The sequence below is a fragment of the Triticum aestivum genome, chromosome 1A, assembly GCF_018294505.1.
Source record: "Triticum aestivum cultivar Chinese Spring chromosome 1A, IWGSC CS RefSeq v2.1, whole genome shotgun sequence".
NCBI lineage: Eukaryota > Viridiplantae > Streptophyta > Magnoliopsida > Poales > Poaceae > Triticum > Triticum aestivum.
Window position 1 is genome coordinate 482,825,411 of NC_057794.1, and position 19,393 is coordinate 482,844,803.

General features: G+C 48.7%; 1 protein-coding gene across 6 annotated transcripts in view; it reads left to right on the forward strand.

Annotated features, from left to right (window-relative positions):
- LOC123058866 (proteasome subunit beta type-5-B) overlaps positions 1 to 17,571 on the forward strand; it is a 29,460-nt gene extending 11,889 nt beyond the window's left edge. The window contains exons 4-6 of one of the 6 annotated variants that reach the window (XR_006427313.1): positions 16,599 to 16,731; positions 16,991 to 17,067; positions 17,157 to 17,571. Coding sequence is in view for 1 of the 6 variants with exons in the window: in XM_044481551.1 (XP_044337486.1) it covers positions 16,599 to 16,664 (66 nt within the window). In the remaining 5 variants the exon portion in view is untranslated. The other 5 variants (XR_006427314.1, XR_006427315.1, XR_006427310.1 and 2 more) reach the window with 5 other exon arrangements.
- The last annotated feature ends 1,822 nt before the right edge of the window (positions 17,572 to 19,393 follow it).

Here is a 19,393-nt window from a genome sequence, read left to right on the forward strand (position 1 = left end):
AGAACATATAAAAAGTCAAAGTGAGTCATAACATTCCCACCAAGTGATGGGACGAACACGAGGAGGAAGAGAAATAATATCCCACGTGCCGATGCGCTCAAGAGCAACAATCTCCTCTGCCATCGCAAGGTGCCATTTGGTATGGATAACATCACGATAAGAAGTCTGCTCAAGAACACTAGCGCCAACGCTTGGAAGACCAAGGCGGTCAACAGGCGGAAGCGGACGAGGAAGCAAGCCATAAGTAGGCCGAGAGGGGAAGTGGCACATCAGTAGACCACATTCACCACACGCGGACGATTGTATATAAAAGCGAGGAAAAGAACCAAACAAAAGATGTAAGAATACGAGCAGAAATCATCGGGATAAACTCAGGTGATCGAGACAAGGAAGCCACAACTGATGAAGGTGTAGAATCATGTGATAAGCGAGGTGAGGAAATCATAGGAGATGATGCCATTGGATCTACAATAATCAGAGAAGCATCAACAGTACGACGACTGGATAAGGGAGTGATAGGAGTGTTGGACTTAAAAAAAAAGAAGAGAGATTTCCTCCATTAAAAAGGTCGAGGAAGATGGATGCGGGTAGAAGGGATGAGACTCATCAAAAGTCATATCCCGAAAAATAGCCATCTGACGCCCAACATGATCCCAATAATGATATCCCTTATGCTCATCGTTGTATCCTAAGAACACACACTCAACGGACTGAGCAGTCAGTTTTGTGCGTTCACGTGGGCAAGGACATAGCAAACAGAACCAAACAATTGAAGCGCCGAATAATCAGGAAAGGATCTAATAGACGCTTGAAAGGAGCGTCACCCTGTAGAGCAGTGGATTGCTGAACGTTGATGAGATAGATGGAAGTGGAGACAGACTCGGCCCAAAAGTGCGGTGAAAGAGGTGACGACCATCAATGGACGAGCCGTCTCAAGAAGGTGACGATGCTTGCGCTTAGCCACACCATTTTGAGAATGAGCACTAGGATAAGAGAACCAAAGTCTGCTCAGCAAGGATTCCATGCAACAGCTTGGAGATATACTCCACCAGAATCACCATAGAACACATGAATAGGCGTAGAGAATTGAGTGGGAACCATGGCAGCAAAAGGCTTATAGATAAGACCTCACTACGAGAAGAAATAAAGCATGTATCCAGGTGTGCTGAGAGAAGTCACTAGCGGAGGCAAAGGGAGATGATCCATCGAGATCAGAGTGAACAAGTTCTAAAGGATGCTGAGACACTGTCTCGCTATGAGTATAAGGTAACTGGACCACGTATTAGAGACATCATCGGAGACGGATCCAAGATCACCTTGAACTAAGGATGAGAGATCACAAGTGACCCAAGGCGATGATGCCACTATTGAAAATATCTGGTAGACAAGGCAACAGAGGCAGAGACTGGCGGCACTGGCAGTAGAGGGACTTGATCTGGCATCCCACTTGCGTGTGCACTCTTTGTACCCCATCGATCTAGCTGGGTGTTCCTTTCTTGTTTGCGGGTTGTGTGCCACGTGCCTGATTAAGCACCCCAAGTTGAGAGACAGACTAGTGGCGAATAGAAGTCACATTGAGGAAGTGTGCAAAGAGTGGTCATGTGGGCCATATATATAGGAGTAAATGTCTCTTTGTAGTCAGGACCACGTTCTCACCACTAAACAAGCTTTGTAACGCTCAAGAGTATCATCAGTCTTAACCTTGCAGACCCACTTACAAGTGATGAGAGGAGCACGAGGAGGAAGGGAAATGAGATTTCACGTGCCGATGCAGGCAAGAGCATCAAAATTCGATGCCATCACATGCAGCCATTTGGGATGAACAACCTCTCGGCAAGAAGTCATCTCGGGAAGAGCTGCGCAGTAACCATAGCGGTCAATAGGTAGAAGTGGGCGAGCTCGAAAGCTATAAGTAGGCTAAGCTTGAGGCGGTGCATTGCCAACGGAAGAAGATATATTAGTCGAGGGAGATGGCTTATCAGAAGAATCCACAACATGCAGACCACGAGTGTAGTAAAATCGAGGAACATGAGCAAAAGAAGGAACATATAAAAAGTCAAAGTGAGTCATAACATTCCCACCAAGTGATGGGACGAACCCAAGGAAGAGAAACAATATCCCATGTGCCGATGTGCTCAAGAGCAACAATCTCCTCTGCCATCGCAAGGTTCCATTTGGTATGAATAACATCACGATAAGAAGTTGGCTCAAGAACACTAGCGCCAATGCTTGGAAGACCAACGCGATCAACATGCGGAAGCGGATGAGGAAGCAAGCCATAAGTAGGCCAAGAGGGGAAGTGGCACATCAGTAGGCACATTCACAACACGCGGACAATGTATATAAAAGTGAGGAAAAGATTGAAGAATATGAGCAGAAATCATCGGGATATAAACTCAGGTGATGGAGACAAGGAAGCCACAATGTGATAGAAGGTGTAGAATCATGTGATAAGCGAGGTGAGGAAATCATAGGAGATGATGGCATTGGATCTACAATAATCAGAGAAGGACGGGATAAGGGAGTGATACGAGTGTTGGATTTCAAAAAGAGAGAGATTTCCTCCATTGAAAAGGTCGAGGAAGATGGACACGGGTAGAAGGGATGAGACTCATCAAAAGTCATATCCTGAGAAATAGCCATCTGACGCCCAACATGATCCCAATAATGATATCCCTTATGCTCAATGTTGTATCCTAAGAAGACACACTCAACGGACTGAGAAGTCAGTTTGGTGCGTTCACGCGGGGCAAGGACATAGCAAACACAACCAAAAAATTGAAGCGCCGAATAAACGATCAAATAGACGCTCGAAAGGAGCGTCACCCTGCAGAGCAGTGGATTGCTGAAGGTTGATGAGATAGATGGAAGTGGAGACAGAGTTGCCCAAAAGTGCGGTGAAAGAGAGGCGGTGACCATCAATGGACGAGCTGTCTCAAGAAGGTGACGATGCTTGCGCTCAGCCATGCCATTTTGAGCATGAGCACCAGGATAAGAGAACCAAAGTCTGCTCAGCAAGGATTCCATGCAACAACTTGGAGATATATTGTCCACCAGAGTCACCATAGAACACATGAATAGGCATAGAGAATTGAGTGTGAACCATGGCAGCAAAAGGCTTATAGATAAGACCTCACTACGAGAAGAAATAAAGTATATATCCAGGTGTGTTGGGAGAAGTCACTAGCGGAGGCAAAGGGAGATGATCCCTCGAGATCAGAGTGAACAAGGTCTAAAGGATGCTGAGACACTGGACCACGTATTAGAGACATCATCGGAGACGGATCCAAGAAGATCACGTCGAACTAAGGATGAGAGATCACAAGTGACCCAAGGCGATGATGCCACTCTTGAAAATATCTGGTAGACAAGGCAATAGAGGCAGAGACTGGCGGCACTGGCAGTAGAGGGACTTGATCCGGTATCCCACTTGCATGTGCACTCTTCGTACCCCGCCGATCTGGCTAGGTGTTCCTTTCCTGTTTGCGGGTTGTGTGCCACGTGCTTGATTAAGCACCCCAAGTTCTCCTACTGTGCGCCCTTGGCCTCGACTTTAGGTAGCGCCTGTCCTCGGCTCGTCTCGTGCATAATCCAGGTACGCGTCGACTGTCCGAGCTCCTGCTCACCATTGGTGGTGCTCGAGCGTGCGGTTATGGCGTCACACATAAAGGGAACACGAGATGTGGGATTGAGACAGTGCTTGTAGCAACCCGTAACAAGGCAAAGGATGCCCATCCAGACTGGTAGGGAGCGGAGGTGGTCACAAAGGTGGACGTTGACTCGAGCCTCAACAGTGCACTCATCAGTAAGAGTAGCACGAGTAAGAAGATCCTGGACATACTTCTCTTCGAAAATAAAGAAGTCATTAGAGGTAGAAGAAACCTCAATCTCAAGGAAGTACCAAAGAGGACTTAGATCGGACATAACAAATTCACTATGACGAGCCTTCACCAAGGCAATGTACTTAAGAGTCGTTGCCAGTGATGATCGACATGCAGAAGAAGTGTTCGACCACGAGTTGAATGGTGGATCGAAAGTGTAGGATAAGGAGCACTCGCCAAAAACTAGCCGCAATCATCACTGAGACGAAGCGCTCAAACCAGGCACGAGGGGTTTGCTTAGGCCATATAGACAGCGACGAAGACGACAAACCATGCCATCAGGAAGAGAATCTAGGTGGTGGCTACTTGTAGGCATTCTTGACATCAAGCTGAGAGACAGACTAGCGGTGAATAGAAGCCACATTGAGGAAGTGTGGGAAGAGTGGTCACGTGGGCCATATATATAGGAGTAAATGTCTCTTCGTAGTCATGACCATGTTCTCACCACTAAACGAGCTTTGTAACGCTCAAGAGTATCATCAGTCTTAACCTTGTAGACCCACTTACAAGTGATGAGACGAGCACGAGGAAGGGAAATGAGATTTCACGTGCCGATGAGGGCAAGAGCATCAATCTTAGATGCCATCACATGCAGCCATTTGGGATGAACAACCTCACGACAAGAAGTCTTCTCAGGAAGAGCTGCGCTGTAACCATAGCGGTCAATAGGCAGAAGCGGGCGAGCTCGAAAGCCATAAGTAGGCTAAGCTGGAGGCGGTGCGTTGCCAATGAAAGAAGATATAATAGTCGAGGGAGATGGCTTATCAAAAGAATCCACAACATGTGGACCATGAGTGTAGTAAAGTTGAGGAACATGAGCAAAAGAAGAACATATAAAAAGTCAAAGTGAGTCATAACATTCCCACCAAGTGATGGGACGAACACGAGGAGGAAGAGAAATAATATCCCACGTGCCGATGCGCTCAAGAGCAACAATCTCCTCTGCCATCGCAAGGTGCCATTTGGTATGGATAACATCACGATAAGAAGTCTGCTCAAGAACACTAGCGCCAACGCTTGGAAGACCAAGGCGGTCAACAGGCGGAAGCGGACGAGGAAGCAAGCCATAAGTAGGCCGAGAGGGGAAGTGGCACATTAGTAGACCACATTCACCACACGCGGACGATTGTATATAAAAGCGAGGAAAAGATGTAAGAATACGAGCAGAAATCATCGGGATAAACTCAGGTGATCGAGACAAGGAAGCCACAACTGATGAAGGTCTACTAAGGTGATCGAGACAAGGAAGCCACAAGTGACCCAAGGCGATGATGCCACTCTTGAAAATATCTGGTAGACAAGGCAACAGAGGCAGAGACTGGCGGCACTGGCAGTAGAGGGACTTGATTTGGCATCCCACTTGCGTGTGCACTCTTCGTACCCCGTCGATCTGGCTGGGTGTTCCTTTCTTGTTTGCGGGTTGTGTGCCACATGCCTGATTAAGCACCCCAGGTTCTCCTACTATGCGCCCTTGGCCTCGACTTTAGGTAGCGCCTGTGCTCAGCTCGTCCCGCGCATAATCCAGGTACACGTCGACTGTCCGAACTACTGCTCACCATCAGTGGTGCTCGAGCGAGCGGTTATGGTGTCACACATAAAGGGAACATGTGATGTGGGATTGAGACAATGCTTGTAGCAACCCGCAGCAAGGAAATGATGCACATCCAGAATGGTAGGCAGCAAAGGTGGTCACAAAGGTGGACGTTGACTCCATAGGAGTCTCAACAGTGCGCTCATCAGTAAGAGTACCATGAGTAAGAAGATCCTGGACATACCTTCTCTTAAAAAATAAATAAATCATTAGAGGTAGAAGAAACCTCAATCTCAAGGAAGTACCGAAGAGGACCAAGATCGGACATAAGAAATTCACTATGATGAGTCTTCACCAAGGCAATGTACGTAAGAGTCGTTGCTTGTGATGATCGACATGTAGAAGAAGTGTTCGACCACGACTTGAATGGTGGACCGAAAGTGTAGGATAATGAGCACTCGCCAAAAACTAGTCGCAATCACCATTGAGACGAAGCGTTCAAACCATGCACGCGGGGTTTGCTTAGGGCCATATAGACGGCGACGAAGACGACAAACCATGCCATTAGGAAGAGAACCTAGGTGGTGGCTACTTGTAGGCATTCTTGACATCAAGCTGAGGGACAGACTAGCGGCGAATAGAAGCCACATTAAGGAAGTGCACGAAGAGTGGTCACGTGGGCCATATATATAGGAGTAAATGTCTCTTTGTAGTCGTGACCGTGTTCTCACCACTAAACAAGCTTTGTAACGCTCAAGAGTATCATCAGTCTTAAGTAACCTTGTAGACCCACTTACAAGTGATGACAGGAGCACGAGGAGGAAGGGAGACGAGATTTCACGTGCCGATGCGGGCAAGAGCATCAAAATTCGATGCCATCACATGCAGCCATTTGGGATGAACAACCTCTCGGCAAGAAGTCATCTCGGGAAGAGCTGCGCAGTAACCATAGCGGTCAATAGGCAGAAGCGGGCGAGCTCGAAAGCCATAAGTAGGCTAAGCTTGAGGCGGTGCGTTGCCAACGGAAGAAGATATAATAGTTGAGGGAGATGGCTTATCAGAAGAATCCACAACATGCGGACCACGAGTGCAGTAAAATCGAGGAACATGAGCAAAAGAAGGAACATATAAAGTGAGTCGTAACATTCCCACCAAGTGATGGGACAAACACGAGGGAGAGAAACAATATCCCACGTGGCGATGCGCTCAAGAGCAACAATCTCCTTTGCCATCGCAAGGTGCCATTTGGTATGGATAACATCACGATAAGAAGTTGGCTCAAGAACACTAGCGCCAACGCTGGGAATAGGAAGCAAGCCATAAGTAGGCCAAGAGGGGAAGTGGCACATCAGTAGACACATTCACAACACGCGGACAATGTATATAAAAGTGAGGAAAAGATTGAAGAATATGAGTAGAAATCATTGGGATATAAACTCAGGTGATGGAGACAAGGAAGCCACAACCGATAAAGGTGTAGAATCCTGTGATAAGCGAGGTGAGGAAATCATAGGAGATGATGGCATTGGATTTGCAATTATCGGAGAAGCATGAGCAGTACAACGAATGGATAAGGGAGTGATAGGAGTGTTGGATTAAAAAAAAGAGATTTCCTCCCTTGGAAAGGTTGAGGAAGATGGACACGGGTAGAAGGGATGAGACTCATCAAAAGTCATATCCCGAGAAATAGGCATCCGACGCCCAACATGATCCCAATAATGATATCCCTTATGCTCATCGTTGTATCCTAAGAAGACACACTCAACGGACTGAGTAGTCAGTTTGGTGCATTCACGTGGGCAAGGACATAGCAAACACAACCAAACAATTGAAGCGCCGAATAATTAGGAAAGAATCAAATAGACGCTCGAAAGGGGCGCCACCCTGCAGAGCAGTGGATTGCTGAAGGTTGATGAGATAGATGGAAGTGGTGACAGACTCGGCCCAAAAGTGCGGTGAAAGAGAGGCAGTGACCATCAATGGAGGAGCTGTCTCAAGAAGGTGACGATGCTTGCGCTCAGCCACACCATTTTGAGCATGAGCACCAGGATAAGAGAACCAAAGTCTGTTCAGCAAGGATTCCACGCAACAGCTTGGAGCTATACTCCACCAGAGTCACCATAGAACACATGAATAGGCGTAGAGAATTGACTGTGAACCATGGCAGCAAAAGGTTTGTAGATAAGACCTTACTTCGAGAAGAAATAAAGTATATATCTAGGTGTGTTGAGAGAAGTCACTAGCGGAGGTAAAGGGAGATGATCCCTCGAGATCAGAGTGAACAAGGTCTAAAGGATGTTGAGACACTGTCTCCCCATGAGTATAAGGTAACTGGACCACGTATTAGAGACATCATCGGAGACGGATCCAAGAAGATCACGTCAAACTAAGGATGAGAGATCACAAGTGACCCAAGGCGATGATGCCATTCTTGAAAATATCTGGTAGACATGGCAACAGAGGCAGAGACTGGAGGCACTAGCAGTAGAGGGACTTGATCCGGCATGCCACTTTTTTCTTCGTACCCCGCCGATCTGGCTTTGTGTTCTTTTCCTGTTTGCGGGTTGTGTGCCACGTGCTTGAATAAGCACCCCAGGTTCTCCTATTGTGCGCCCTTGGCATGTACTTTAGGTAGCGCCTGTCCTCGGCTCGTCCCGTGCATAATCCAGGTATGCGTCGACTGTCCGAGCTCCTGCTCACCATTGGTGGTGCTCGAGCATGCGGTTATGGTGTCACACATAAAGGGAACACGGGATGTGGGATTGAGACAGTGCTCGTAGCAACCCGCAGCAAGGCAAAGGATGCCCATCCAGACTGGTAGGGAGCGGAGGTGGGTGGACGTTGACTCCATAGGAGTCTCAACCGTGCGCTCATCAGTAAGAGTAGCACTAGTGAGAAGATCCTGGACATACTTCTCTTAGAAAATAAAGAAGTCATTAGAGGTAGAAGAAACCTCAGTCGCAAGGAAGTACCGAAGGGACCAAGATCGGATAAGAAATTCACTATGACGAGGCTTCACCAAGGCAATGTACTTAGAGTCGTTTCGAGTGATGATCGATATGTAGAAGTGTTCGACCACGTGTTGAATGGTGGACCAAAAGTGTAGCACTCGACAAAAACTAGCCGCAATCACCACTAAGATGAAGCGCTCAAACCAGGCACGAGGGGTTTGCTTAGGGCCATATAGACAACGACGAAGACAATTGAAGTGCCGACTAATCAGGAAATTTTAACATATAAGGTTCCGGGGCGACCCGCCGTCCCAAGCGTCCCCCGATTTCACTTCGCTTCTTGCCGTTCGATCACGCCTGGTCAGGTCAACGCGTGTGCACGGTCGTTTGATTTTTACAGGCTGTTTTGACCCAGACTTTTTTCGTTGATGCACGATGACTGGTGGGCTCGGCGATACCTTTCATTGGCTGGGTTAATTTTGCTCGGGTGAGCCAGTCCTGCTGCGTCCCGTGTCTCGTCACGCAGAGTCCGCGTCGTGCAGAATGGGCGAGCCACAGAGGAATTGGCCGGCGTTGATGCACCCGTTTTCTGCTGCCGCACCTGTGATGTACAGATGACGGGTGGGCTGGTGCTGCCCTTGGTCCCGCTCGCCGGTGCCACTGTCTGCATGTCCCATGGTGTAAGGGGTAGGGTAGTGTTTTCTTGGGTCAACAGTTCTTGGTGGGACGCTCTGGCGCGCTGCTCGCGCCTTGCGTTGGGGGAGTAGTTGCGGAGGGGTCGGCCGGTGCGTGTGCACCCGGCTTCTGCACCCACCTTTGGCCTACCGCGATGACGGTTGGGTTGTCGCTGGTCCTGGTCCCGCTCGTCGGCTGCCCTGGATGCATTCGTCGGGGTCGTCGCGTCGTTGGTTGCGGTCGCATGCAGGGCGGGCCCAGCGCTGCGTGTGGCCCAGTTTCCACAGAAAAAGAGGGCAAGGGAAAAAGCGAAGCGCCTCCTCGCGCACTCCACGGTCGCGCATCCTCCGGTGTCAATGGCGCCCACCTCCCGCATCTCGTGCAAACCTCCTCGGCGGGCTTGGAGGCGAGCTTCCTCGGCAGCCGCGGAGGCGTGCAGGCAAAGGGCGACGGTGGCGGCGCTCGATTTGTTCTGCAGGAAAGAGAGAAGATGAGAGGAACAAAGAGGGGGGAAGAGGAGAGCAGCCGTGGAGGCATCGCGTCGGACGGGAGTGGGTCACCGGCCGGCGTCGGACTGCGCCGGCGAGGTTCGGGCTCGACCTTGTTGTTGGTGGCGGCTCGATCTGCTCCTGGATCGGGACCTACGAGGAGGTTGGGGCACGTCTTCTAAAACCTGCAGCGGACTGTACAGCCAGCCAGCGGGAGCGCCGGTCCAGATCATGGGCACAGCTCGGTCGAGCTACAGCGAGTGCATCTGATTCCAACACATCAAGGTGAGCTTCACACGTCGTTTGTGTTATCACCATTATTATCCATATCAATGTTTGTGTTACCAATAAGATCATCATCAACCTCATCATTATTTTCTCTCTCTGCTTGTTCATCTCTATGATCATTGTCAACATTAGGGTCAACATTATTATCAACCGTGAGGCCTTGATCCTGTGATTGATTATTAGAGGACACATGTGGTTCTTTTGCAACAAACTTATCCATGGCTCCTTTCTGTAATCGACCTAACTTCTTTGTTTTTTTTCAAATGCTTTTGGTAACCGGATTCATGTTGTCTATCCTGAGAAGACATGACTTGGATCTTGAAACATGTATAGAAAAGATGTAAAATAGATGGAATGCAATCTGCGGAACTCATGGATCGATGGCCGACAGCTGATAGAAGCATCACATGCTGAATTGGATGGGGATGGACCGATGGAGGATCGCCGAGCTTCAAGCGTCGTATTGGAGAAAAAGGAGAGAAGGCGAACAGACAAGAGATGAGGGCAGGAGGCGGCGTTGGAGACGACTCGTCCACTCGACCTGGTGTCCTCGATGGCTCGATGCCTTGATTGCTCAACGCCTGGGCTCCATGGGAGACTCTATGCAGCCTGGACAGCTAGATGCGCTAGCGCTAGCGGGGCGGCTTACGGGCCCATGCTGGATATCGAGTAGCGGGCCTGCTGGCTGCTGCTTGCTATGGACTGCCTTGTGCTAGGAATTTCATGGCCCCTGAAAATTAGCCATGTTCCGTCGCACGGACTCCATGCCTGGAAGAAATAAAGTATATCCATGTGTGTTAGGAGAAATCATCTATAAAGATGGACCCCAGACATCAGACGGAACAAGGTCGAAAGGACGCTTGCTCGTGCTCCTGCTCGCCGATGGTGGTGCCTGAGTCTGCGGTGATGCGGCCGCCCAACAAGGGAAGACAAGATGTGGGATCGAGGCAGCACACATAGTAACCCACAACCAGGCAACGGATGTACTTCTCAACTGCCGCAAGTAAACACAGAGGTAGTTGCATGGCGATGGCTTGATAAACCGGGATGGAGAGAAGTACTAATTTGACAAGCATGAGCCAGCCTCCCATGTTTAGTAGATTCTCAATCCAAGTGGGGATGCAGTTGAGAACTTTGTCTAGAAGAGGCTACATGTGGACCATGTGAATCTTGCACAAGGGGAGACTAAGATAGGTGCACGGGAGCGCTGGGAAAGCACACGCGAAGCTTAGCTTAATCACTTAAATCTCGGCGATGCTGCAATAGATTGGTGCAAAGGAACACTTGTCGAAGTTGGTGCATAAGCTCGACGTGCCACCAAGACCAGGTTGCCGCACATCGAAGACAGGATGAGGACCATGTCGGCATTGTCATTGACATGAGGTGCTTGACGCCACGCCAGCACGATGGCTCTAACATGACAATGCTCTTCGCATGGATCAGCAAGGCGTTGAGCACTTGCAGCACAAAGAAGAAACAACAAAGACAAAAGGGGGTCACCTTGCCACAGGCCATGACGGTGAAGAATATGCCTCTCGGGCACCCTGTTGAGGGTGTCTATGGTAGAATCATCCACACCAACTCGTTGAACCTGCTGCCAGTGCCGGCGTGCCGTGAGACCATAGGAGGAAGGGCCATGAGACTGAATCGAATGCCTTCGCAGTGTCAACCTTGAGCACGAGGGTTGCGATGTGTCTAATGTGGAAGTCCTTAGTGGTGAGCATGAAGGAGCTCTGGTTTTCCTTGATTAGTTCTGGGAGCCGAGGCATGATGTGGAGAGCAAGCAACTTGGAGAAAAGCCTGCCAAAGGTATGCGGCAAACATATCAGGTGGAAGTGCGCGACCTTGTTTGAGTTTTTCTTCTCTGGCACCAAGACGATGAGGGCATCATTAGGCTCGACGAGGCAACCCGGTATAAGCAAATAGAGTTGGTGGACGACTACGGCAAGCTCATCTTTGATGATCTCCAAAGCGAGTTGGTAAAAGAACTCTACGAGGGATGGCGCAACCCATGATGGACGAGTAGTCTACCAGCGTCTACTACTTATCCTTATGGGTCAAGGCCACAATACTGTCACGGGCGATGGCAACCATGTGATTTTTTGCAGTGGCAGTGGCAGTGGTACGCATGGATGTAGAAGTAGCACGTGTCTGCGTCTCCCTCGGCTAGCTAGTGCAAGTGGAGGGCTGGCGGGGGATGATGCACTTGAGGGAGGCCAAACCAAGCAACTTAAGCTTCAACTCTTTGTGCAGATTAAACTCCTTTTGGGACAGCTGTCGGGACTCTTGCACCACGTTGAGCTGAAAAATGATTTCCTTAGCCATGAGCTGTTGTAGCTTGATGCTGCCAATATGCCGGTCGCTCCACAGCTGCAATGTGTTGTCCATATGCTTTAGCAGGACAGCCAAAAGCTAGAGTTGGCGAAGGTGCGACGACACATGCTAGGCATCAGCAACCACCTGGCGGAAGCCATCAAAATTCGGCCAGATATCCTTGAAGTGGGACTGGTGAGCCCTAGGTGTGAAAATCATGGTGTACAGGCTAAATCTAATGCCATGGAGTATCCGCACTGAAAAGCAACTAGGATGTCATTACCTCCAATTCGTTGAACAAAACAAGCGGTCTAGCTGCGCCAACGTTGGTGACCGTCACTCGTTGCTCGAACAGTAGCCCCGCCTAATGAGGTTGATCTCGCGAAGCCCAAGGTCATCAAGGAAACGGTGAAATCTGCCCATCTATCTTCTTTCTAGGTTAGCGTTATTCTTACCCGCCCCCGCCTGCTAGATCAAGTTGAAGTCATCGGTAACGACCCGAGGACCATGTTGCGAGGAGCACAACTCAGCTTTTGGAGGAAAGCAAAGCGATTTTCATCAGCTAAAGGACCACATACGGTTGACAATCACCAAGGGGGTGCCTAAGGCGAACATAGATGCTAAGGTTCGAGTCAGTGCATTAAGGCCTCACACGTTTCAAGAAGACCACGCCGAACTAAGGATGAGAGACGAGAGTAACACAAGTAACCAAGGCGATGATCCCATTGGTGAAAAGAGCTGGTAGACAAGGCAACAGAGGTGGAGAGACTGGCGGCGGTGGCAACGGAGGGAAAGTGAAGCCAGTCAAGCTCCCAAAGGCCCTGGGAGTTATGACATCGGGGGCCAGCACCAAGGAGAGCACCAGTGTGACGGTCCGAAGCAGAGCATGAGTCAAAGTCGAGAATTACCCGACAACCAGAGTCAACAATCTGACCACCAGAAATGAGCTGCATGGTATGTTGAGGAACATGAAAGGACAATGTGCTAAGAAGTCTTTGGCCATTAACAAGGAGGGAGGTACCTGTTAGGAAATATGCAACTGTGTTTCCATGTGGCCATATGCCATTGTAAGGTACAAGTGTTTTACAATATGCAAAAAAAAACATTATAGAGCGGGGAAAATACAAAGGGGTACACGACTAAATATATAACTCTTAACTCCCCCTCCCTCAAACTCATGGTGGGTCAACAACACCGAGCTTGGAGAGATAAATATAGAAGTCATGTTGTGCTCTAGTTTGGGCCTTCCTAAAGAATGCCAACTGTAACTCCGAAGGCACATACTGAGGAGCAATAACCCGAATTTCGCAGACCTGCACACACAAAAAAGCATCAACACCAATATGCTTGGTGAGCTCATTCTCCGCTGGGTCGCGCGCAACACTATGAGCACATGTATTGTCAAATAGGAGCAAAGTAGGTGTAGTGACAGAAATACCAAACTTCTGAAGTAACCACCGTAACAAGGTCACCTCTGTCATCAAAAGAGCCATAGCTCGAGGCTCAGCCTCTGCACTCAAACATGAAACTGTAGTCTATTTCTTTGTCTTCGAGGCAGTGAGAGAACCACCAAGAAAAACACAGTAAGCAAAAAGTGAACGACGATCCCAGGGATAGTCCACGTAGCATTTGAATAGGCCTGAAGCTGTAATGAACTAGAGTAGGGAAAGAACATACGGTGAGAGATCGTGCCACGAAGATATCAGAGAACACGAAGGAGGAGGAGGTGACTATAGTGAACCAATGTGGGTGCAAAGACAAACTGACTCAATATGGACGGGATAGGAGATATCTGGAGAAGTAACATCTAGATAAACAAGACCCCCAACAAGATGACGATAACACGTCGGATTAGACAAGGGTCACCATCGCTAGCACGAAGGTGAACATTGAGCTCCATGGGAGTCTCAACAGTGCACTCATCAGTAAGAGCAGCATGAGCAAGAAGATTCTGGATATATTTTTCTTGGAAAACAAAAAAGCCATTAGAGGTAGAAGAGACCTCTATCCCAAGAAAGTAGGCCAAAATCAGACATAAGAAGCTGCTCACTAAGACGTCCCTTCACAAAGGCAATATACCGAGGGTCGTCGCCATTGATGATCATGTCGTTAGCATACTCAGGGTCGGCGGAGACGCTCAGGGTTGTAGGGACGGTCATTAGGCTAGCGGTGGAGGGAGCGTCGAGGCCCGAGCTCTAGGCGGCGCATGCATCACGGGTGGAGGAGAGGTCAGCGTGGGGCGCAAGGAGCAGCAGGTGCGGAACTGTGGGGCTTTATCTCCCCTTGTCTACCACATGCTGCTAAAGAAGACGAAGGGAAGTCAGGGCGCCTCAAACGGCGGCTGCTCCCCTCTGGCTTGGACCAGAACCCCGGGAGCCGCGTAAGTGCAGAGAAGCAAGCAGAGCAAATGGCGCAGCCGCCTCCTCCCCTCGCTTGCTTCCTCCTCTTGGAGCCCGTTCCAGCTCTCTCTCTCTCTATATATATATAGAGAGAGAGAGAGAGAATAACTTATTCTTCATCCCGATCGAACGACCTACCGAGCCGGACTCCCTTCGTATCTGTTCGGTTGACCCACCAAAAGAAAAAAACAATTCCCACCACGGCTGGCAGACAATGATTTTTTTTATGTTAGCGGGGAAAAGAAAATTTGGTCGTGGGTCTTGCGAGCTAGCCTCCCTGCAGTTTCTGGGAAACGCGGGCTCCACTTCCAGCAGCATCGAGGTCGGAGGCGAGGGTCGATCGGTTTCGGCCGCGAGCGGGCGGTTTTGCGTTGGGTGTCCTCGTCGTCGCTTGGCTCCAGCCGCAGAGGAATCGGGGCCTCGGCTTCGCGACGACACATTACAGCATCCTTACTGTTGTGCTTCTGCTCTCGGTTGATTCGGGGGTGGGCATCAGCGTGTGAAATCGACTGCAGAGGATTCGGGCCTGGGGCATCGCATCTTCCTGCTGGTGGAAAGCCTGCGTCCCCTCGAGGCTGGTGCGGATTCTGGCAAGGACAGAGTTTCTCAGCACTTTTTCATTGCGTGTGTATTCTTTAGAATCGCGTATATTCTTCAGTAATGCTCCCAAATCTCCGCTCACTCCAGAAGTCCAGATACAGTGCATCACGTAATTTTCTTGTTTAGTTGCCATTAGCCAACTTCACAGAATTCAAGTTGGATTTATTTGAACGGCAATGTCTCGAGCTTTTGGGGAGCAACAGTAATTATGAGCAACAGTAATTACAAGCTTAGCTAGCGCCATACCAACACTTTGCCATTGTGGGGATTTGCATCCCACCTCTACCCCAATGTCACAAGTAAAATTATGTGATTATCCATCTGATGACATGAGTAATTTAACTTCTGTTCTGTGTTTCATGTTGTCTGGAGCAATGCTTGGCTCCTAGCAGTTTCCAGATGGATTTATTTCCATTGCAATGAGAACGACTGTCAATATTTGCTGAATTTTTGGTAGACTCAACCCACAAACCAAGAGGACTTAACCCTCTTCTCCTTGATCTCCTTGATATGCAATCAGCAAGTTGAAAAGATTTAAATCAAGGTTCCATGATAATTCTTTTGAATCTCCCTGTATGGTAGGCTTTTCAGATATTCCATTTCAAAATAAAGGTGCATTCCTTTTACTTCCGGTAATATAAACTATGTATTTTTAATTGTCTAACCTTGTGTGCATAGGGTTTCTTTCACACGAGAGGTAAAGATGTTCCTTGTACAATATTTAGGTTCTGCAGAAAAATATTGTTTTAATTGGTTGTTGTTTGCCTGTCAGTCACACAAGCCTTTATTTATATTAGACCTTAGATGCTACTCGCTCTGTAAAGAAATATAAGAGTGTTTAGATCACTAAAATAGTGATCTAAACACTTATATTTCTTTACGGAGGGAGTACTAAGTACTAACTGTCATCCCTTTGTAATAGAAGAGCATAATTTCCACTCCCTAGTTGTTGATCATATTTCTCTGTGCCACATTCTAGTTCCAAAAATGCATGTTGATGGTCCACCTTGTTGATTGCCTGCTGATATTGTGAGATATTTGATTATGCTTGATAATATTAGTAGCGAAGAGTGCCTCATTGAAAATCTTAGTTGGAGAGTGAAATTTGCGTTAGTAGTATGTGCTGAATTTTACGGCAGTCATAAGATGAAATTGGTCCTGTGAAACTGAGGACTGAAAGAGCTGATTCTGGTGCTCAACAGTATGATATTTTAGCCCCTGCATAAATTGTGGGAAATCCCACGTGCATGGAAAATGAAGGACTCAAAGGTTAACATAATCCATTTTATAATCATCACACGTGCATCTCCATTATTTATGAGATTATTCAGGGATACCGCCTCCATTAATTAATTATGTATTAGAGAGGGAATTTATCTTTTGCGATAAACTGAGGAGGGGAGCAGTTATGTTTGTCCTTGCAATTGTGACATGTGTATTTCTACATCTGACGTACAGCGTAACTATTTCAGGGCTTGACAGACCAGTTTTTATCCGGAAGAAAGGCCTTTAGCGTGCGTTTGGATCTGAAGAAATAAAGCAAGATATGGCTGTCATTCCTCCTAACTTGGCTAGTTACTAGTATCTCCTTGATCCTTTGATAAGGTAGTCTTGGCGAGTGTTTGGGCAATAGAGAACATAACTTGGCAATTTCTGTACATGTTTACTGTATTCATTTATTCAGGATTAGAAGCTTAAATTCTGAATTTTATAGTTCAGGAGTAGCTACCTCCTGATGTACCGGTGTAATTTAATAATTTCATCGAATGTGAACCAGAAGTATATGTTGTTAACATAGTTGGGTATACATATCATTTCATCTTTCTTTTCTAAGGTGTTTGATGAGTTCAATGCAATGAAACAGATGAGCTGAACATATTCAAGGTTTCTAGCGGGAATCACTTCTTCGTGGCCATTCTGGCGATAATGGTTGTACTCCAGGTAAAAAAACAAATACTATAATTCTTCTATTCCACATATGTAGTAGTTTCGGTTATTGTTAAATGTTGTTTCCTTTGTATATATGCAAGCTCTTATCCTCGAGTTTCCTTGGCAAGTTAACTTCAACAATCATGTTAAGCTGGCACCTATGGTTGGTGCTGATGGGAGTTGCTCGTTTAGGTGCTGATGGTCCAAGAATTGTAAAGATGAGGCAGGGGAACCTTATTTGTGTGGTGGATGCAATTATGTTATGAGGTCAATTTGTAACTTATTATACTACAGTTATGGACCAAGCCATGAATCAGAACCAAAATTCAGGATTGGTGAGAAGAAACGTGAACTTGTAATGTTTTTAGTACCCTAATCTTGACTTGTTGCTGATGGACGACAATGTTCAAGCTCGGCACATACTGTTGAACAGCTAAAATTATTGGATCTCAAGACACCTGCAAATTATGCAGTTGGAAGAAAGTTCAGAGATGTGTCGAGTCTTGGCATTCCCAAGTAATCATTGGTGTTACACTGCTTTGCACTCCCTCCATAACAAAATGTAAGACGTTCCAAAAAAGGGGAACGTCTTACATTTTGGTACAAAGGTTGTAGTTTTATTTTCCTGTAGCTGGTTACTGAGTGGCATGCAGTAGATTGAGTTGAAGGATGTGAGTGAGGATTTGACATGTAATCAACGATGCAAGTCGTGAGAGTAGTCGATGTAAGGTGACAATCATCATGTGCGGAGGTCAACTCACGAGAGGAGTCGTTAAAGAGCGACCATCCACGGTCAGCAGAAGACGAGCACCAAGAACTGCAGAAAGGTGTATGCGAGACGGGGCCGATGTAAGGGACACCGCCAAGGGAGAAGTGTACCGGACGAAAACATTGTACTTATTTTTTTGTACTTGAAGATAAGAAGCAGTCAACGGAGCCAGCACCAAGCGGTCAAAGCAGCGAGCGAGGCATGATCGAGCGACCTTCACGCCAGGATCCAGCAGGTAGCGCCGAACTGCAGGTAGGGTGGAGCACAACAGGGGCAGAAGCGGACTCCTTGTGTTGCAATGACATGCATGTGGGCTGCCGTGTTAGGACCAAACAGTAGATGGACGGGATGGCTGGATGCGACGACCCAGAAGACGGCGTCACGCACGAGCGGCTTCCACTCAATCGAGGTGGTCACGGATGGGAGGCTGGATCGCGAGCGGATTGGGACAGAAACTGGGCGGGCGAGCCGCGCACCAAGGTCAACTCCACCACGCGACCCAATCTTGTCCGGGTGTGTCCGTTTGGAGTAAAACGAAAATACCAGATGGCCCGGTGTGCTGGCGCAAAAGGATTTTTGTCCGTTTTTTGTCCGCTTTTGACTCATCTCCGGTCCTAGTTTGGGCCGCTTTTAAGGTGAAACGGACAACGCATGGGTAGGACGTGCGCGCTTGTCCTCCCCTGGCTCGCGCGGCACAAGAACGACGTCGACGAGAAGGAGGCCATCGTCAACAAACTGCATGCCTTCCTCATGCATGGGATGTGCCGTCCGGCGAGCTTCTCGACAACGCTCGTCGGCCCGACGAGCACAGGCTCGTCGGTTGCCCGGCCTCCGCAGTGCCCCTCGCCGACGCCATTGTCGCCCGGTTTTCCTCTGCCAAGGTACGAAGGCCAGACCCGTTTCTCGGGGTCGTCAGACTGCAGCGCAATCGCGTCGTTGTCGGGGGTTGGGTGTGACATATGCCAATGGATGGTTTATCATAGTGGGGGTGAGTAGAATGTCGCCGGTGCCTGAAAACGGGATGAGGCGTAGACACGAACGCCGGCGTACTTTACCCAGGTTCGGGGCTCTCCTAGGAGATAACACCCCTAGTCCTGCTCTGCGGGGTCTCCGCATGATCACTAAGGCAAAGTGAATACAAGGGCGCTCCTCGAGCTGTATGCTGAAGGTAGGAGAAGGCAGAGCCAGTTCTCTCCCCCCTCTATGATCTGGTCTAGTTCTAATGGATCGGAACCCTTTGCATGGGTGCCCTGGGGGGTTTATATAGGCCTACCCCCAGGGGTACAATGGTAAACTGTCTGGGCGTAGGGCCCAGCCGTCAGTCTCTTCACCTGCCGGCCCTTTCGCCGACTGCTGGGGCCCGCCGACTGATGGGCCCCGCCGACCGGTCTGGTACGGAGCCGACAGGCCGTACCTGCCGCTTGCGGGTCTTGCCGGCTGCTGATTACTGTAGCCGTGCCTCTAATGACGCAGGCTCGGTCATGGGGTCATGGCTACAGCCCCGCCGTCTGGCGGGTGATCATGTAACCACTCCCCGTCTTGTCTGGTTAATGGCGCGGGGAACCCGCG